The sequence below is a fragment of the Piliocolobus tephrosceles genome, chromosome 15, assembly GCF_002776525.5.
Source record: "Piliocolobus tephrosceles isolate RC106 chromosome 15, ASM277652v3, whole genome shotgun sequence".
Taxonomy (NCBI): domain Eukaryota; kingdom Metazoa; phylum Chordata; class Mammalia; order Primates; family Cercopithecidae; genus Piliocolobus; species Piliocolobus tephrosceles.
In genome coordinates this window covers 29,091,027-29,104,992 of record NC_045448.1, presented here as the reverse complement: position 1 = coordinate 29,104,992, position 13,966 = coordinate 29,091,027, and the positions used below count along the sequence as shown (strand labels likewise).

Here is a 13,966-nt window from a genome sequence, read left to right as displayed (position 1 = left end):
CAGGAGGGTATAAAGACCTCCTTGAGAAAAGGGAATATGGTTTTTGGAAGGACCTAACTGAATCCTCAACTCTTCAGGCAATATTATCATCAGCAGCTGGGTGCCTTCCCATGGACAATATATGGGTATAAACATAGATTAAGCACAAACACAAATGATATAAGCAACTGATAGATTTACCACACACTTACCAATACCATGAGCTCCAGATTTGCAGGTATAATGTAAAAGAGTCATATCTGTCAGTCCATCTCTATCATTCACATTGCAACCTCTCTTAAGAATCTGAAGCAGTCAAGGAAAATATGGTTACAACCTAACTACTGAGGTACCTATTGCTTTCAAACCAATGCTGAAGAACCAAGTTAGTCTATCAAATCTGAATTACTTCTCAGTAAAATGTATAGACAGTATCAGCATCTCTAAAGGGTAAATTTTGTATCTGCACTCAACAAGAATGAAAACCGAACTTGTCAGCAGGCGGAAGGAAATTCTTGAAGATTACTCCAAGGGTAATCTGGCACTCCAAATACGTTCCTCTCAAAAATGAGCAAAATTTTATTTCTATGGGTGTAATGATATTTGAAAAAAAGTATAAGCACTCTCTTCCTACAACACAGCAACACACTGGTCAAGGAACCCGCCCTCAAAAAATCTAATATTCTTAAAGACTACATTCAAGCCTGTATCTTTACCGAAACACCCAAAAGTGTAAACAGAACATGATGGTAATCAAATCCCTTCATTGAATGCATAAAAGTTTACAAAATCAATTTTTACAAAGAAGCAAATACAAAAAATGCCCCTCCCTGCACCCACCAAGAGTCTATAAATGTCAGGGCAGAGCATGAAGAAATAATCAGAAGAATATATAGTATTAACTCACTGCCCCATGAAAATCCTGGAAATACAAATAAATATCAGAACATTTAAAGGGTTTCTCCTTATCATCTTCCTTTCAGATGGGGAAAAAAATCTATACCATTAACAATCCTAACAATATAAAACTTAAACTGTAAGAATTCCTCACCTCATTTCCAATAATGTCAATGTTTTGTTGGACCTGAGGAACCCATTGTCTTAAAATGGCAAATAATTCTGAAACTGAAGTTTTGGGATCAAAAAGAATTTCCTGGCATGATGCATCGTTAGGATCAAAGAAAGAAAATTCTGAAATAAAAAAAAAGATGTGAATTAAATTTACTAAAAGTTTCAAATAAATATATTGAAAATAATAAACAATAAAACCAAGGTTCAAATGATACAAATATTTTAGATGCTAAAAAAAAAGCAGAAGTATCTAAAGAAGGAAAATATTACGAACATTTGCTGAGCACTTACTAAACACTTTAAAAATCCTCACCAATACCTTACCTGGCAGGTATTATTCTCATTTTGCACATGAGGAAAGCAAAGCTCAGACTGAATTTAATACCAGCTCAACGTTGCACAGGTAGTAAGTGGCAAATCTGGGGTAGAAAACCAGGTCAGTCTCCAAAGTCTGTCTTCTTTCCTCTATTATTCTACTTGCTGAGGTAACTCGCCATTAAGCTCAGATTGTAACGGCATGCATAAGTAGTGGGACTCATGGGGTTTTTTTGTTTTTGCTTTCTTCTTTGCATTTATATATTTTCCAAAATTATACTATGCACACATGGTTCTTACTTTTAGAGTCAGGATAACTAAAAGATGAAAGGAAAGGCAACAAACTAAAGACACGTATAGAAGCAGAGCAGCAGTCCATCAGAAGAGAATCAGAAAGACTAAAACTGAAATAACATTCATAATCTTAGACAACAAAATGGTCCTGTTAGGCAAAAATCAAAATAGAAGCCAAGACAAACCTTGGCCTCTGAGCCAATGTCCCACATCCAGCTCAGGAAAACCTATAAGGACCTATTCTCCAAAACACCTACTTAAACTGTACATGAAGCTTGGTCAGCAAGACTCAGCACGTTGTAGCAAATCAGTAACGACCAAACTAACCCATTCATTCTAACCAGTGAGAATTAAGCTATATGAATTTCCTCTTCTAGGCTTTACAAACCTTACTATGACCTTCGTGAGACAAGCTTCTTACCTTGGTTTGGAAAGTCTCCCTGTTTGCAGTCTTTTTTACTCACTTAATATTTATATTAAGAAAAGCACCCTGGATTTTCTTGACAGTTTTTGGTGTCCGAAGCAGGATCAGAAGAAGACCCCTGCAAAGCCCCAAAGCCAGTGAGTAACTAAGTGCTGGTAGGCAGGGCCATGGCACTGGCTGCTCTCTCACCCGGCCATGGAGTTCTAAAGTAACTCTCTTTTGAATCTGAGCTCTCCTCCTTCTGTGTAGAACTCTCCAATTATGCTGAGCAACCTTTGCTGAAACTTCTCAGGAAGTCACCCTATTCTGTTCAAAAGGGGGAAGGGTGAAACGCATAATTCCCTGTGTTCCAGAGCAGCTGCTGAAAAAAGAATCCTTAATAGTTAAGACTTTTCGGAGAATCTAATGCAAACATGGGGTCCAGAAACAACTGTGGATCAGAATCTTGTGCCTTTTTGGAAAAATGGGTGAACTTTACAAAGAATAATTTGCAATTTCAGTGACCACTTTGGAGAACGTTTAATTTAGTTAAGATAGTCAGTCTGCCTTTGGGAGTGCCCTTGAAGAAAGAGTATCCTGAGCCTTTCAGAGACAATGGAATGCATTCTTTGATTTGTATGCAGAAGCTTCTGGACACAAAATGACTCAAAAATAGCTTCTCTAAAAGCATTCCTACAGCATTCAAATAAAAAAAAAAAAAACTTCACTAAAAAGCTGTAGCCATCTGAGCAGGTAACCTTGACTTGTTCCATCTCTCAGAGTTACAATTTGGATCTAGCTTCTTTCATAAACTAATAAGCTTTGTATTATTTTAACTGATACATGGCTAAAATCTGGAAATGAAAGCTATAAGATCTGTGTCTGTCTATATACACAAACATACAGACACAGAGATCTTATAGCTATGTATGTTCAATAGATATAAGTAAAAACCAGTGTTCATATAAATTAAGTATTCCCGAAAACTCTCAGAAAAATAGGAACTAACCCAAATGCTTTTTAAATTCATGTGACTCGGGTGATTTTCAATAAACAAAAACATTGTTGGTTTAAAAAACCAATATGCCTTCAGAGTTGTCAGCATTAGACATAAGGCAGATGTACAACTTTGATTCTATGTAGGTTTACTAGTCGAATAAGCTCATGTTCAAGACTAGAGAATTACAAACAAGCTTCTGCTATCTCTATGTTACAAAATTTCTCAGCAAGAAAAACAAGATGATGCTTAGCTATTTAACGTCTCATGAAATTTTCCTAAGTAATCCAAGCATAATCGTTCAAAACAAGTGAATTAAATCAATGTAAGTCCACATAAGATAAATACTGAAACATTAATTGCTGAACATAATTTTACCTACTTTTGGACAGAGAAACTAAAGATACCTGGGTGTGTTAGTAAACATGCCCTGTGCTACATAGAAAAATTTAAGGAAACATGTGCTTCCAGAACATATCCAATTTCTAGGAATTTCAATTTCTAGAACACTTGATATATTCATAGATTTCTAAACCTACAGAATGCCAGCATGACAGTCAAGAAAAGATATGAGGTATGAAGATATGTTTTTTGAAAAAGAAAATAAAGGAAAAAAACAAAATGGCTAGAAGAAGTTGAAAAGAGGGAGGAGAATCTTGTGTGATTAAGCTGGCTAAAATTGAATGAATCTATTATCATTCAAATCAAAATAAGGCATAACTAGCATTTGAGCTCCTGTTAAAATAACTAAACTTAATTGGAGTATGGGCCTGCTCTTGATGGGAGACTGTGAAAGGTTTTTCTTTAACTTTTGAATGGTCTGCCTAGAAAACAAAGATTCTGTGTTTTGTCAAGATAATTGCTTCATGTTGTCTTTGATTATTTAAGTTTCTCTCTCAAAAAGTCAAGGGGTTTTGGTCTTTTTTTTTTTTTTTTTAAACAACTACATGGCTTTCTGTATTTGCCTTTGAAATCTTTGTCACTTTGGTTAAATGGATAACTAAATACCTGTAATCTATTTAATCAAGTGTTTTGAATCTTTTGGGTTATTTTTTTATAAACTTCCCAAAAATCAAATTCTGAATGAAGTCTTTTCTGACCTTAGACTGATTCTGAGACTTTTCAGAGGCCCCTAGAAAATCTTGTTCTATTTCCTTATTAAAACACACACACACACACACACACACACACACACAGACATTAAAGTAATTAAGCATCTTTGCATGGGAAGCCTTGTCAAATAAATGTGAAACTAGGCTTGATATATTTATTACATTGCATGAGAAGCATTGTCAAAGGTGATGCTTAACCTTCCTTATGTTATTTTTGTATGACTATATTATTAATGTAAGTTCTAGAAATTGTATGAAATTCCTAGAAATTGCATATGTTCTGGTGTAATTTTATCAGTCATAATTCCAGTTATTATCTTCAAATGTTATAAAACAAATAACAAATTTCCCTGTCAACTGCATTAAAATGAACTCTCATCAAATCCGTGACTATGGACATTTTAAATCTTTTGCCATCTACAGACAGTGATTTTTTTACTTTGATATTTTCCTGAAAGCTTTTGCAAGCATCTGTGATACAAAATTGCAGGAAGATTTACAGAAAACATTCTGACAAGTATAGTTTCTGGTAACTTTAAGATCATGGCATTGGACTGGGTAAGAATTTCCAGAACTCTAATGGAAAACCAATGGATTCATGAGGCTGCTAACCCAAAATCAAGCAGGACAAGAATTATAGGGAACTGAATGAACTGATGAGGGTGATAATTTTTATGTCTTTAATGTTTGTTTTCTAGATTTAAAGAACGCCTTTTCTCTTTTCCCTTAAGACCTACAACTTACAGCAATTTGGTGAAGAATACTTTTGTAAACAAAAAGGCAACACATTTTCTTTTCTCCCTACCCCAACCCCTCCAAAACTCAGAAACTCTTATTGAGTATTTTTTCATGGCAATATAAGCATTTACATAAGTTCAATAAAAGTTTGTTTTCCCTCTAACAGGACACAATTGGACAAGGCCTCTGCTTGGTTTCTTAGACTGAAAAGGCTTTTTAAAGTCTCATTTCAGATTCCTTATTACCAGACAGTTTTAAAGAATTCAGATTGACTTCACAGAACCAATAAAACCCCTAAGATATTACCAAACCTCTGACTGGAATGGCATACTTAAGAATGTGCACATATTCACTATTCTTGCTGCACTTATGTATATAATCGGGCCAGCTTAATGAGACAAAACTTATTTGCAAACAAATTAGCCTGTGATTATCTTCGGTAGAAATGGGGAACTGTAGAGAGAAAAGTTGTGTTTCCATAGAAAACTCAGAGTACACCCATTATCAGATTCTAGTCCTGTTTATTGTCTTCGGGGCGTTGTCATCCACCTACAAACTGGACTGGATCCTGAATTCCTCTAGTTTCCTCCAATATCTGGTTACAACTCTCCAAACTAATATTTCCAATTTATTAAAACTGTCCTTTTCCCCAACCCCTACTGGATGATTTGATGCAAACTTTAGACAAATCGCCACCATGGCTCATGTAAGGAACTTTTGTGCCTGTTTCTGTGGGGGTCGCTCAGAGAATTCACCAAAACATCTGATGACATCAACCAAGACATTCAAATTGCAAACCAGGAAAGTCTGTCAGCAAAAACTGCCATCCTCATTTCAGCATCTCAAGATGCTCCAAGAGCAAATCTGGAAATCTTCTTAAGGTGCTGCCCTCCAGATGGCTCATTTAAATAACAATAAGTTAGATTTATTAAGTGTCTTGTAGATACTAGGGACTGTTCTATGAACTTTTGTGTATATTAATTTATTTAATCCTCATAACTACCATATGAAGTAGGCACTATTGTTATTCCCATTTTAAAGAAGAAACAAAGGGATAGAGAAAATAAACAATTTGCCCAAAATCACACAACTGGAAAGTGACTGAGTCAGGATTAATGCCAGAATGAGACCATAACCTCTAAGCTACAAGGCAAAATATTAACATATCTAACTACATTTGAATTTTCAACTTCCATGCAGGAAAATAAAGTATTTTTTATGTTGTTGCAAGCTTTTGAGGTTAAAACAAAAAAAGTTTTATGTTTCTATTTTTTGGGGGGATGGAGTCTTACTCTCTCACCCAGTCTGGAGTGCAGTGGCCGATCTCAGTGATCTCAGCTCACTGCAACCTCTGCCTCCCTGGTTCAAGCAATTCTCCTGCCTCAGCCTCCCAAGTAGCTGGGACCACAGGCACCCGCCACCACACATGGCTAATTTTTATATTTTTAGTACAGATGGGGTTTCACCATGTTAGTCAGGCTGGTCTTGAACTCCTAACCTCAGGTGATCCACCCGCCTCAGCCTCCCAAAGTGCGGGGATTACAGGTGTGAGCCACCACGCCCAGCCTAAAAAATAGCTTTTAATCAAAAGGAAGTGGGGTGAGGGAAGAAAATGGAGGTGATGTCTGCTTCAAGTCAAGATGGAATAATGAGGGCCAAATTTGCCCTTCCATCTGAAATAACCAAAACACCAGAGGGAGGGAACAACGGTTTTCAAGACACTGGACATTAGACAATGAAAGACAGTGGTCCCTGAGGAATGGAATACAAACAAGAAAAGTCCTACACATGCCCCAGCTAACTTCCTTGAGGGAGTCTCCAGGGGCTAAGTTCAGGGGTGGGGCGGGGGGACCAAGAAAAAGCCCAGCAAACTCCCTGAGTTGAGGAGACAGAGCTGAGAGTCTGGGGAACTTGAGGTGGCCAGAGGTCACAGGGCAGAATACAGCAGAGACAGATACATGCACTGCAAGAGAACCCCAGAGACCTGCAGAGGGTCCTCCTCAACTATTCATCATATGCTTGTGAGGAAATACTTTTCATGGCAATATAAGCATTTACCATGCTTATATTGGGAAAGAACCATCCATAATGACTACAGAGATTAGCACCAATTCTCACCAGGAAGACTGAAAAAGAATCCTCATAATTCACACAGCATTGAGTAGAACAGCAGTCCTCAACCTTTCTGGCACCAGGGGCCAGGGCAGGGGGACCAGTACCAGTCCGTAGCCAGGGGGTTGGGGACCCCTGGAGTAGAATTCTCAGCAGTAGGGAATAATTAGCTCCAGACCAAGAATGGCTCCAGACCCACCTAACAAATCAGAAAAGCAGGACCTCAAAGGGTCCAACTATTTCCAAGTAACTAAACCATATCCCGCAACGAAGTTCAAGAATATTTACATGAGTACAAAAATATCCAGCATCCAACAAAGTAAAATTCACAATGTCTGGCATCCAATTAAAGATGCTCAGGCATGCAAAGAAACAGGAAAACATGACCCATCATCAGGGGAATAATAAAACAGACCTGGAGTTGATACAGATATTATAATTAATAGAGAAGGACATTAAAACAGTCATTATAACTCTATTCCAAACGTCCAAAGGTGGAGAAGAGACCTGGGCATAAAAAAAAGCCAAAGCAAACTTTAGAGATGAAAACTTCATCTGAAATGAAAACTGCACTGGATAAAATCAGCAGCTAATTAGACACTGCAGAAGGAAAGATGAATGAACTTGAAGATACAGTAATAGAAACTAACCATAATAAAGAGAAAAAAATGTTTAAATATAAAAAAAATCAGTGAGTTGTGGGACAACTTCAAGCAGTCTATAATACACATGCAATTACAGTATCTGAAAAGGGAGAGAAGCAGGAAAAAAAATTTTTTAATGATTTCCCAAACTTAATGGAAACTGAAACCCACAGATCCAAGCAGTTCAACCAACCCCAAGAACAAGAACACACAGAAAATAATATACCTAAGTGCATAATAGTAAAATTGCTCAAAATAGAAACTCTTTAAAGCAGCCAAAAAAAAGACATGTTACATCTAGAGAAACAAAAATGACAGCAGAAACAATGCAATTGGGAAGACAGCAGAGCAAGACCTTTCAAGTACTGAAAGAAAACTACCAACCTATAATTCTAAACCCAGCAAACATATTTTTCAAAAAAAGAAGGTAAATAAAGATGTTTTCAGACATAAAACAGCTGAAAGAATTCATCACTGGCAGACCAGCACCGTAAGAAACATTAAAGGAAGTGCCTCAGGCAGAAGGAAATGGTATCAGATGGAAATCTGGACCTACGCAAACGAATGAAGAGCACTAGAAACAGTAACTACATGGGTAAATGAGATCTTTTATATTATTTACATTTAACAGATAATTCAATTTTTAAGCAAAATATAAGGTATTGTGATATTTATAATGTATATAATGTGTGTTCTGCATAAACTGATTCTGAAGGCATTTCAAGGCAAAGGATTCCAAAAACGGTTGTGCAAGAACAGTACATAGTTTTACAGGGTAATCACCTTGAGAGTCAACACCGTGTCACACGTCTCAACTCTGATTTCTGTGGACTGGTTTCTTTTTGTTTCTTGGTTTTACGCTCATTAGTTGGTATCACATAAAAATTCCTTATGGGGGCCTACATGACCCTGCATGACCAGGCCGGTGCCTTACTCTCCAATTCTGTCTCCTTCCACTCTGCCATCAATCACTTTGCCCCTCAGCCACAAAGGCCTTCCATTAATTCTTAGGATACACCAAGATCTTCCCCCAACACTGTGCCTTTAGTTTTCTGGTTTTTTCCTGGAACACTTCTTCCCAGGCTCTTCTCACCGCCAGCCTCTTCTGATTCTCCGAATGACCACCCCATCTAAAGCAGCTGCCTTGGCCCCATTGTTCTCTATAACAGCACCCTGTTTCTTTCTTCCACAGAATTCATTATGACATATTTGTGCTTTGTCTATTCATTTGTTTGTTTACTGTGTTCCCTACTAGAAGACCTGTCTTCATCACTGATACTTCCAGCACCCAGGACAGTCCCTAGCACACCAGAGGCCCTCAATAAATACTTGCTCAATAAATGCAATTATGTATGCTGCTTTTCAAGAGGATGCTGATCACAGTGTACCAACAAAGCAACTATGAAGAGAAGGGTCTAGAAATCCTGACAATGAGAAACTGGTGAAAGAACCAAAAATGTGTAGCCTAAGGAGGTTCAGACTAACTTAAAATGTTCACACTATTTGCAAATACTTAAAGGCTACCCTATAAAAGAATTTGTGCCATGTATCACACTAGAATTCGCCAAAATTTCAGGGAGACCAATTCTGAGTCAATATACAAACACAGTTTTATTACAACTAAAGCTTTTTAACAATAAACTTGACTATTTTGTTAGTTTCCCACGATTGAAGACACGCAAGAGGTTAAATGGTTATCTGACAGAGATCCTGAAAATACAATTTCTTTTTTTTTTTTTTTTTTTGAGACGGAGTCTCGCTCTGTCGCCCAGGCTGGAGTGCAGTGGCCAGATCTCAGCTCACTGCAAGCTCCGCCTCCCGGGTTTACGCCATTCTCCTGCCTCAGCCTCCGGAGTAGGTGGGACTACAGGCGCCCGCCACCTCGCCCGGCTAGATTTTTGTATTTTTTAGTAGAGACGGGGTTTCACCGTGTTAGCCAGGATGGTCTCGATCTCCTGACCTCGTGATCTGCCCGTCTTGGCCTCCAAAAGTGCTGGGATTACAGGCTTGAGCCACCGCGCCCGGCCTTTTCTACACAGGAAGATGAGTAGGGAAAGGTTCATAAGAGTCTACGAACCTGTAATTCTAAGACTACAGTGCCTGTTTTTTTTTTTTTTTTTTTTTTGAGACAAAGTCTCACCCTGTGGCCCAGGCTGGAGTGCAGTGGTGCGATCTCAGCACACTGCAAACTCTGCCTCCTGGTTCAAGTGATTCTCCTGCCTCAGCCTCCTGAGTAGCTGATGTTATAGGTGCGCGCCACCATGCCTGGCTAATTTTTGTATTTTTAGTAGAGATGGGGTTTCAATGTTTAATTTCAGTTACACAAAGGGTCAATATCCATTATCACCTTTCACTCAATGTATTTATTCAACAATCATTGAGCAACTAATAACAAATGACTACACTAGCCTTTCTGAGATAAACAAAAATAAAATGATTGTTCTCCATCCCAAAGCGCTACAATATAGGAACGAAAATAAGACAGTTAGAAGTCAAGATGGAGTGAGACAAGTATCATACATAAGGGACAATGCACAAGGTTCAAGGTTTCCCCTGCATAACTAATTTTGTTGTATCTGAAAATAAGCCCAGTCAATTATTGCAAAACCTGCAAATAACTCCCAAGATCAAGGTACAGGTTTTATATGATACTTCTGATAACTGGTCTAGGTAAGGTGGGATAGAATCTGAATACAACAACAACAACAAAAGATACTTGGAGATGAGGAATTACTATACTACAATGAGTATGACTAAAAGGACAAATTCTCAATCCAATAACTTTATATCTACTAATATTTAAAATTTGTATTATCTCTACCTCCAAAGACAATTTGAAATGGTGAACCAACATTTTACTTGAAAAACTCTAAATTGGAAATCTAACAATTCTATCAAATTTATCTCCTGGTTCTCTTTTATTATGGTTCTGGAGAAATAAGCCTAAATAGATGAAAAGTGGAATGCTTCTAAATCAACGTTTTACAGAGGAGATGTAAATGGACCAATTTAAACGTTAACCAATCTTATTTCACATTCCAGGGAAGGGTCTCTTACCCTCTTTGCCTAAGTACATGGATTTTTTTAGCACATCAGTATATTTAACCAAAATAAATACATCAATAACAGAAGAATGCGAGATGGCTAAGCACCACTGCGTTCTAAGAATAAAGTCCTCTAAATCCATCATGATGCTTAAAATGAACATTTTAACATAATATAAATGCTGACAGCAGAAATAAAGCATTTAGCTTAAGAAGCAGAAAAAGCAATAAGCAATTGTATTTTTGAAAAAGGAAAACTTTAGCAATTTTATGAGAACCACAAAAATGGTTCTAAGAAAAACTATGAGTATAAAAAAGGCATAACAGAGAAGTTACCAGTTCACAGAAAATAAGCACAGCTACTTCACATACCACAGTCTGAAGGCATTGGTGCTGCAGAAATGGAAAAGATAACTGGGGTATCAGAAGCAGAAAATATAAATGGGTATCTTCCAAACAAAGGATTTCCTTCTAATGGAAAATCTGGAAGGTCCTCTATGGTCATCTTCTAGAAAGCCACCTATAATAAAAAAGAAAAAAAAAGAGTGTTTCTACTTTATTTGTATGCAACTTACGATGACTGCCTTCAATCACAAAAAGCCTAAAAGTTCTTTGATGTCAAATCTGCTGACATTTTCAGCAAGGATCTTTTATGAAAAGGAAAAAATTCCTTTTGGCAAAACTGTTGTTAAAAGGCATACATTGCTTCACACCGCCTCTTATACAGTCAGCAGCACATGTAATCTTTCTAGACAAAGCTCAAGAGGAATAAGCTATAATAGGTGAAAACACTTTTTAAATGCTGAGCTAATCTAAATGGGTGAAATCCTCCTACTCATGTAAGAAACAAGGGCATATTAACCCTTGTAGATGAATCTTTAACTTCCCACGATGCTGGCACAAGTCACATCATTTGTCATCCAATAGCTCATGCCATGTGCTCATCACATGAAAATAATCTACCTTAAAATGTTTCCATTATTTTCTATCCCAGAAAACTTTACTGAAAATTAATCACGTCACTCTTACAAATCTAAGAGTTTACTAAGACTGTTCAACTTAACAAGGTCCGAGGGTCTGTGAGTTCTATCCTGGCTGAAGACGGAAGCCATGCCTTTTAAAGCACAGGGCTTATATTACCTCTTTTTCTATTTCTATTTCTATTCTAAACATGAATGCTTAGAATAAACTTGTTCTAAATTAGACTTTGTACTACATCCTAGCCTACATCTCAGAAATGACGTAGAAAGCAGAGAAACTGCTAATAAAACCAAACTTATGAAGCTAAAAGCCTTCCAGTTCCTTTTGTATCAGATCTTTACAATCTGAAGTATCACGAATCCCTGTTTTTAAAATGTAAGCAAAAAAATATAAAACTAAATTAAAAATGAGTTTGATTGTTTCAGTCGAAAGCATAGAATAAAAATAGGTAATCGATAGCTTGATCTGGTAATAGATAACACCATACTAGCTATTACTTAATGTGTGCTCTGTTCTACTTAACCAACCCTGTGTCTAACATAACTATCCTTACCATCAGTGCCCCAGTACAATAAAACAGTAATTTCATTGAGCTCACTGTTGTCTTCCCAACTTGATTCATGTTTTCTTAATACTGGCAGGAACTGGTAAAAAGTAGGAGGCTTACTTTTTCCTCAAAAATCATATGCTTATATGGACATAGATCTTAGGTAACCTAATCCAGCTGTCACTATTTTAAGATATTCACATTTTCTTGGATGCTAAAATTACTTACCACCGAATACTCAGAAGCATTTTGACATCAACCTTGCCACATAAATGGGAAAATGACAAGTTCATGGAATTACTGTTATATAGCAATGGTGATCTTCCTCAAATGCTATCAAATTCCAAACAGTAGTAAATATTTATTAAGGAACCACTACATACAGGGCACTATTCTAGATGTTTCAGCGAATATGAAAATGAGTTAACAGATGGTCCGTGCTTGTTAGGTAGCTTACAATCTATTAAGGTGAATAAAATACCACTAATAACCATAGATTATGAGGCAGAATGGGATCTGCTCCATCACATAATTACCAGGAACATTTGCAATGGGAGCTTCTAAGAATCATAAATGGTGAAGAAGGTATCATCTGCGATGAGTCTGGAACGATGAATAGGTATAAATGTAAAAGGGAATCCCATTAAAGGAACAGTAGGGCTGGAACTTGGGATATGGCTAGGAAAACAGTCAGAGGTGAGGCTGTAAGGGCTTTTTAGGGCTATACTGAGGAGCAAATGCCTAATCACAGACCAAACCACTTACTTTCATGAGCACTGGGAAACAACTGATTTTTTTAAAAAGAGAATAGCATGATTAAAGCTGTTTTAGGAAAATTAATCTGACTATAATCACGGTTTGGGACTCAGACATGTTTTTATACTCTTAATTCTTCAGCAAAGTGACTCAGTGGATATCTGTCTGAGTCGGTTAAGAGGAGTCACCACATGACTTCCCTTTCAAAGGGTGGAGTTTCTCATTCAAAAAAAATGTTTTAAGTGATCCCCAGAGCACCTTTCATTTCCTTGTAAACTGTTGAGATCCTCAAAGATATGAACTGTGTCTTACACAACTATCAGTTACCACAGGGGCTAGAATAGTGTGTTACACATATTTAATATTCAAAGCTTAGATTCAAAGGGGAAAGAACATTCATGCAATCAGATGTAACCAGCTTCATTCTTTTACATATTAGATACTTCAAGTCCAGAGAAGCTACAATATTACCTGACCAATGCAGTGAACATTCTTTGTATTTTGTCTTTGTTGCGTTTTTCCCTAGTTACATTTCCTCATCTTCATGAAAAACTTAACATTCTACCTTTTGTCCTACCAAAGGAAACTATGTACCCCTATAAACTTCCTATAGTCTCAGATTCATTTCCTAAAAGCAATTCCTGGATCTGAAGACCTATGATACCTGGACTCTTAGTCATGTGTCTAAGTATACTGATCTGGACTGAGTACATACTTTCATTCCAAATCCGACTATGGTTAACTGGTGATAACTGATTATAAAGTAAGCCTAAAAAAAAAAAAAATTGGCCCTGCCAGGCACGGTGGCTCACACTTTGGGAGGCCAGGGTAGGTGGATCACCCAAGGTCAGGAGTTCGAGACCAGCCTGACCAACATGGCAAAATCCCATCTCTACTAAAAATACAAAAAATTAGCCAGGTGTGGTGGCGGGCACCTGTAATCCCACATTCAGGAGGCTGAGGCAGGAGAATC

General features: G+C 37.3%; 1 protein-coding gene across 3 annotated transcripts in view; it reads right to left on the bottom strand.

Annotated features, from left to right (window-relative positions):
* The window catches only part of CLIP4 (CAP-Gly domain containing linker protein family member 4), a 68,468-nt gene that overhangs the window by 51,255 nt on the left and 3,247 nt on the right, over positions 1-13,966 (bottom strand). For 2 of the 3 annotated variants that reach the window (XM_023217281.2, XM_023217283.1), the window contains exons 2-4: positions 11,082-11,229; positions 1,031-1,170; positions 192-285 (exon numbers count right to left, since the gene is read on the bottom strand). In XM_023217281.2, coding sequence (XP_023073049.1) covers positions 192-285; positions 1,031-1,170; positions 11,082-11,214 — 367 coding nt within the window. In that variant the 5' untranslated portion in view covers positions 11,215-11,229. Of the gene's footprint in view, positions 1-191; positions 286-1,030; positions 1,171-11,081; positions 11,230-12,773; positions 13,728-13,966 lie in introns of those variants that run through there. The other variant, XM_023217282.1, reaches the window with a different exon arrangement.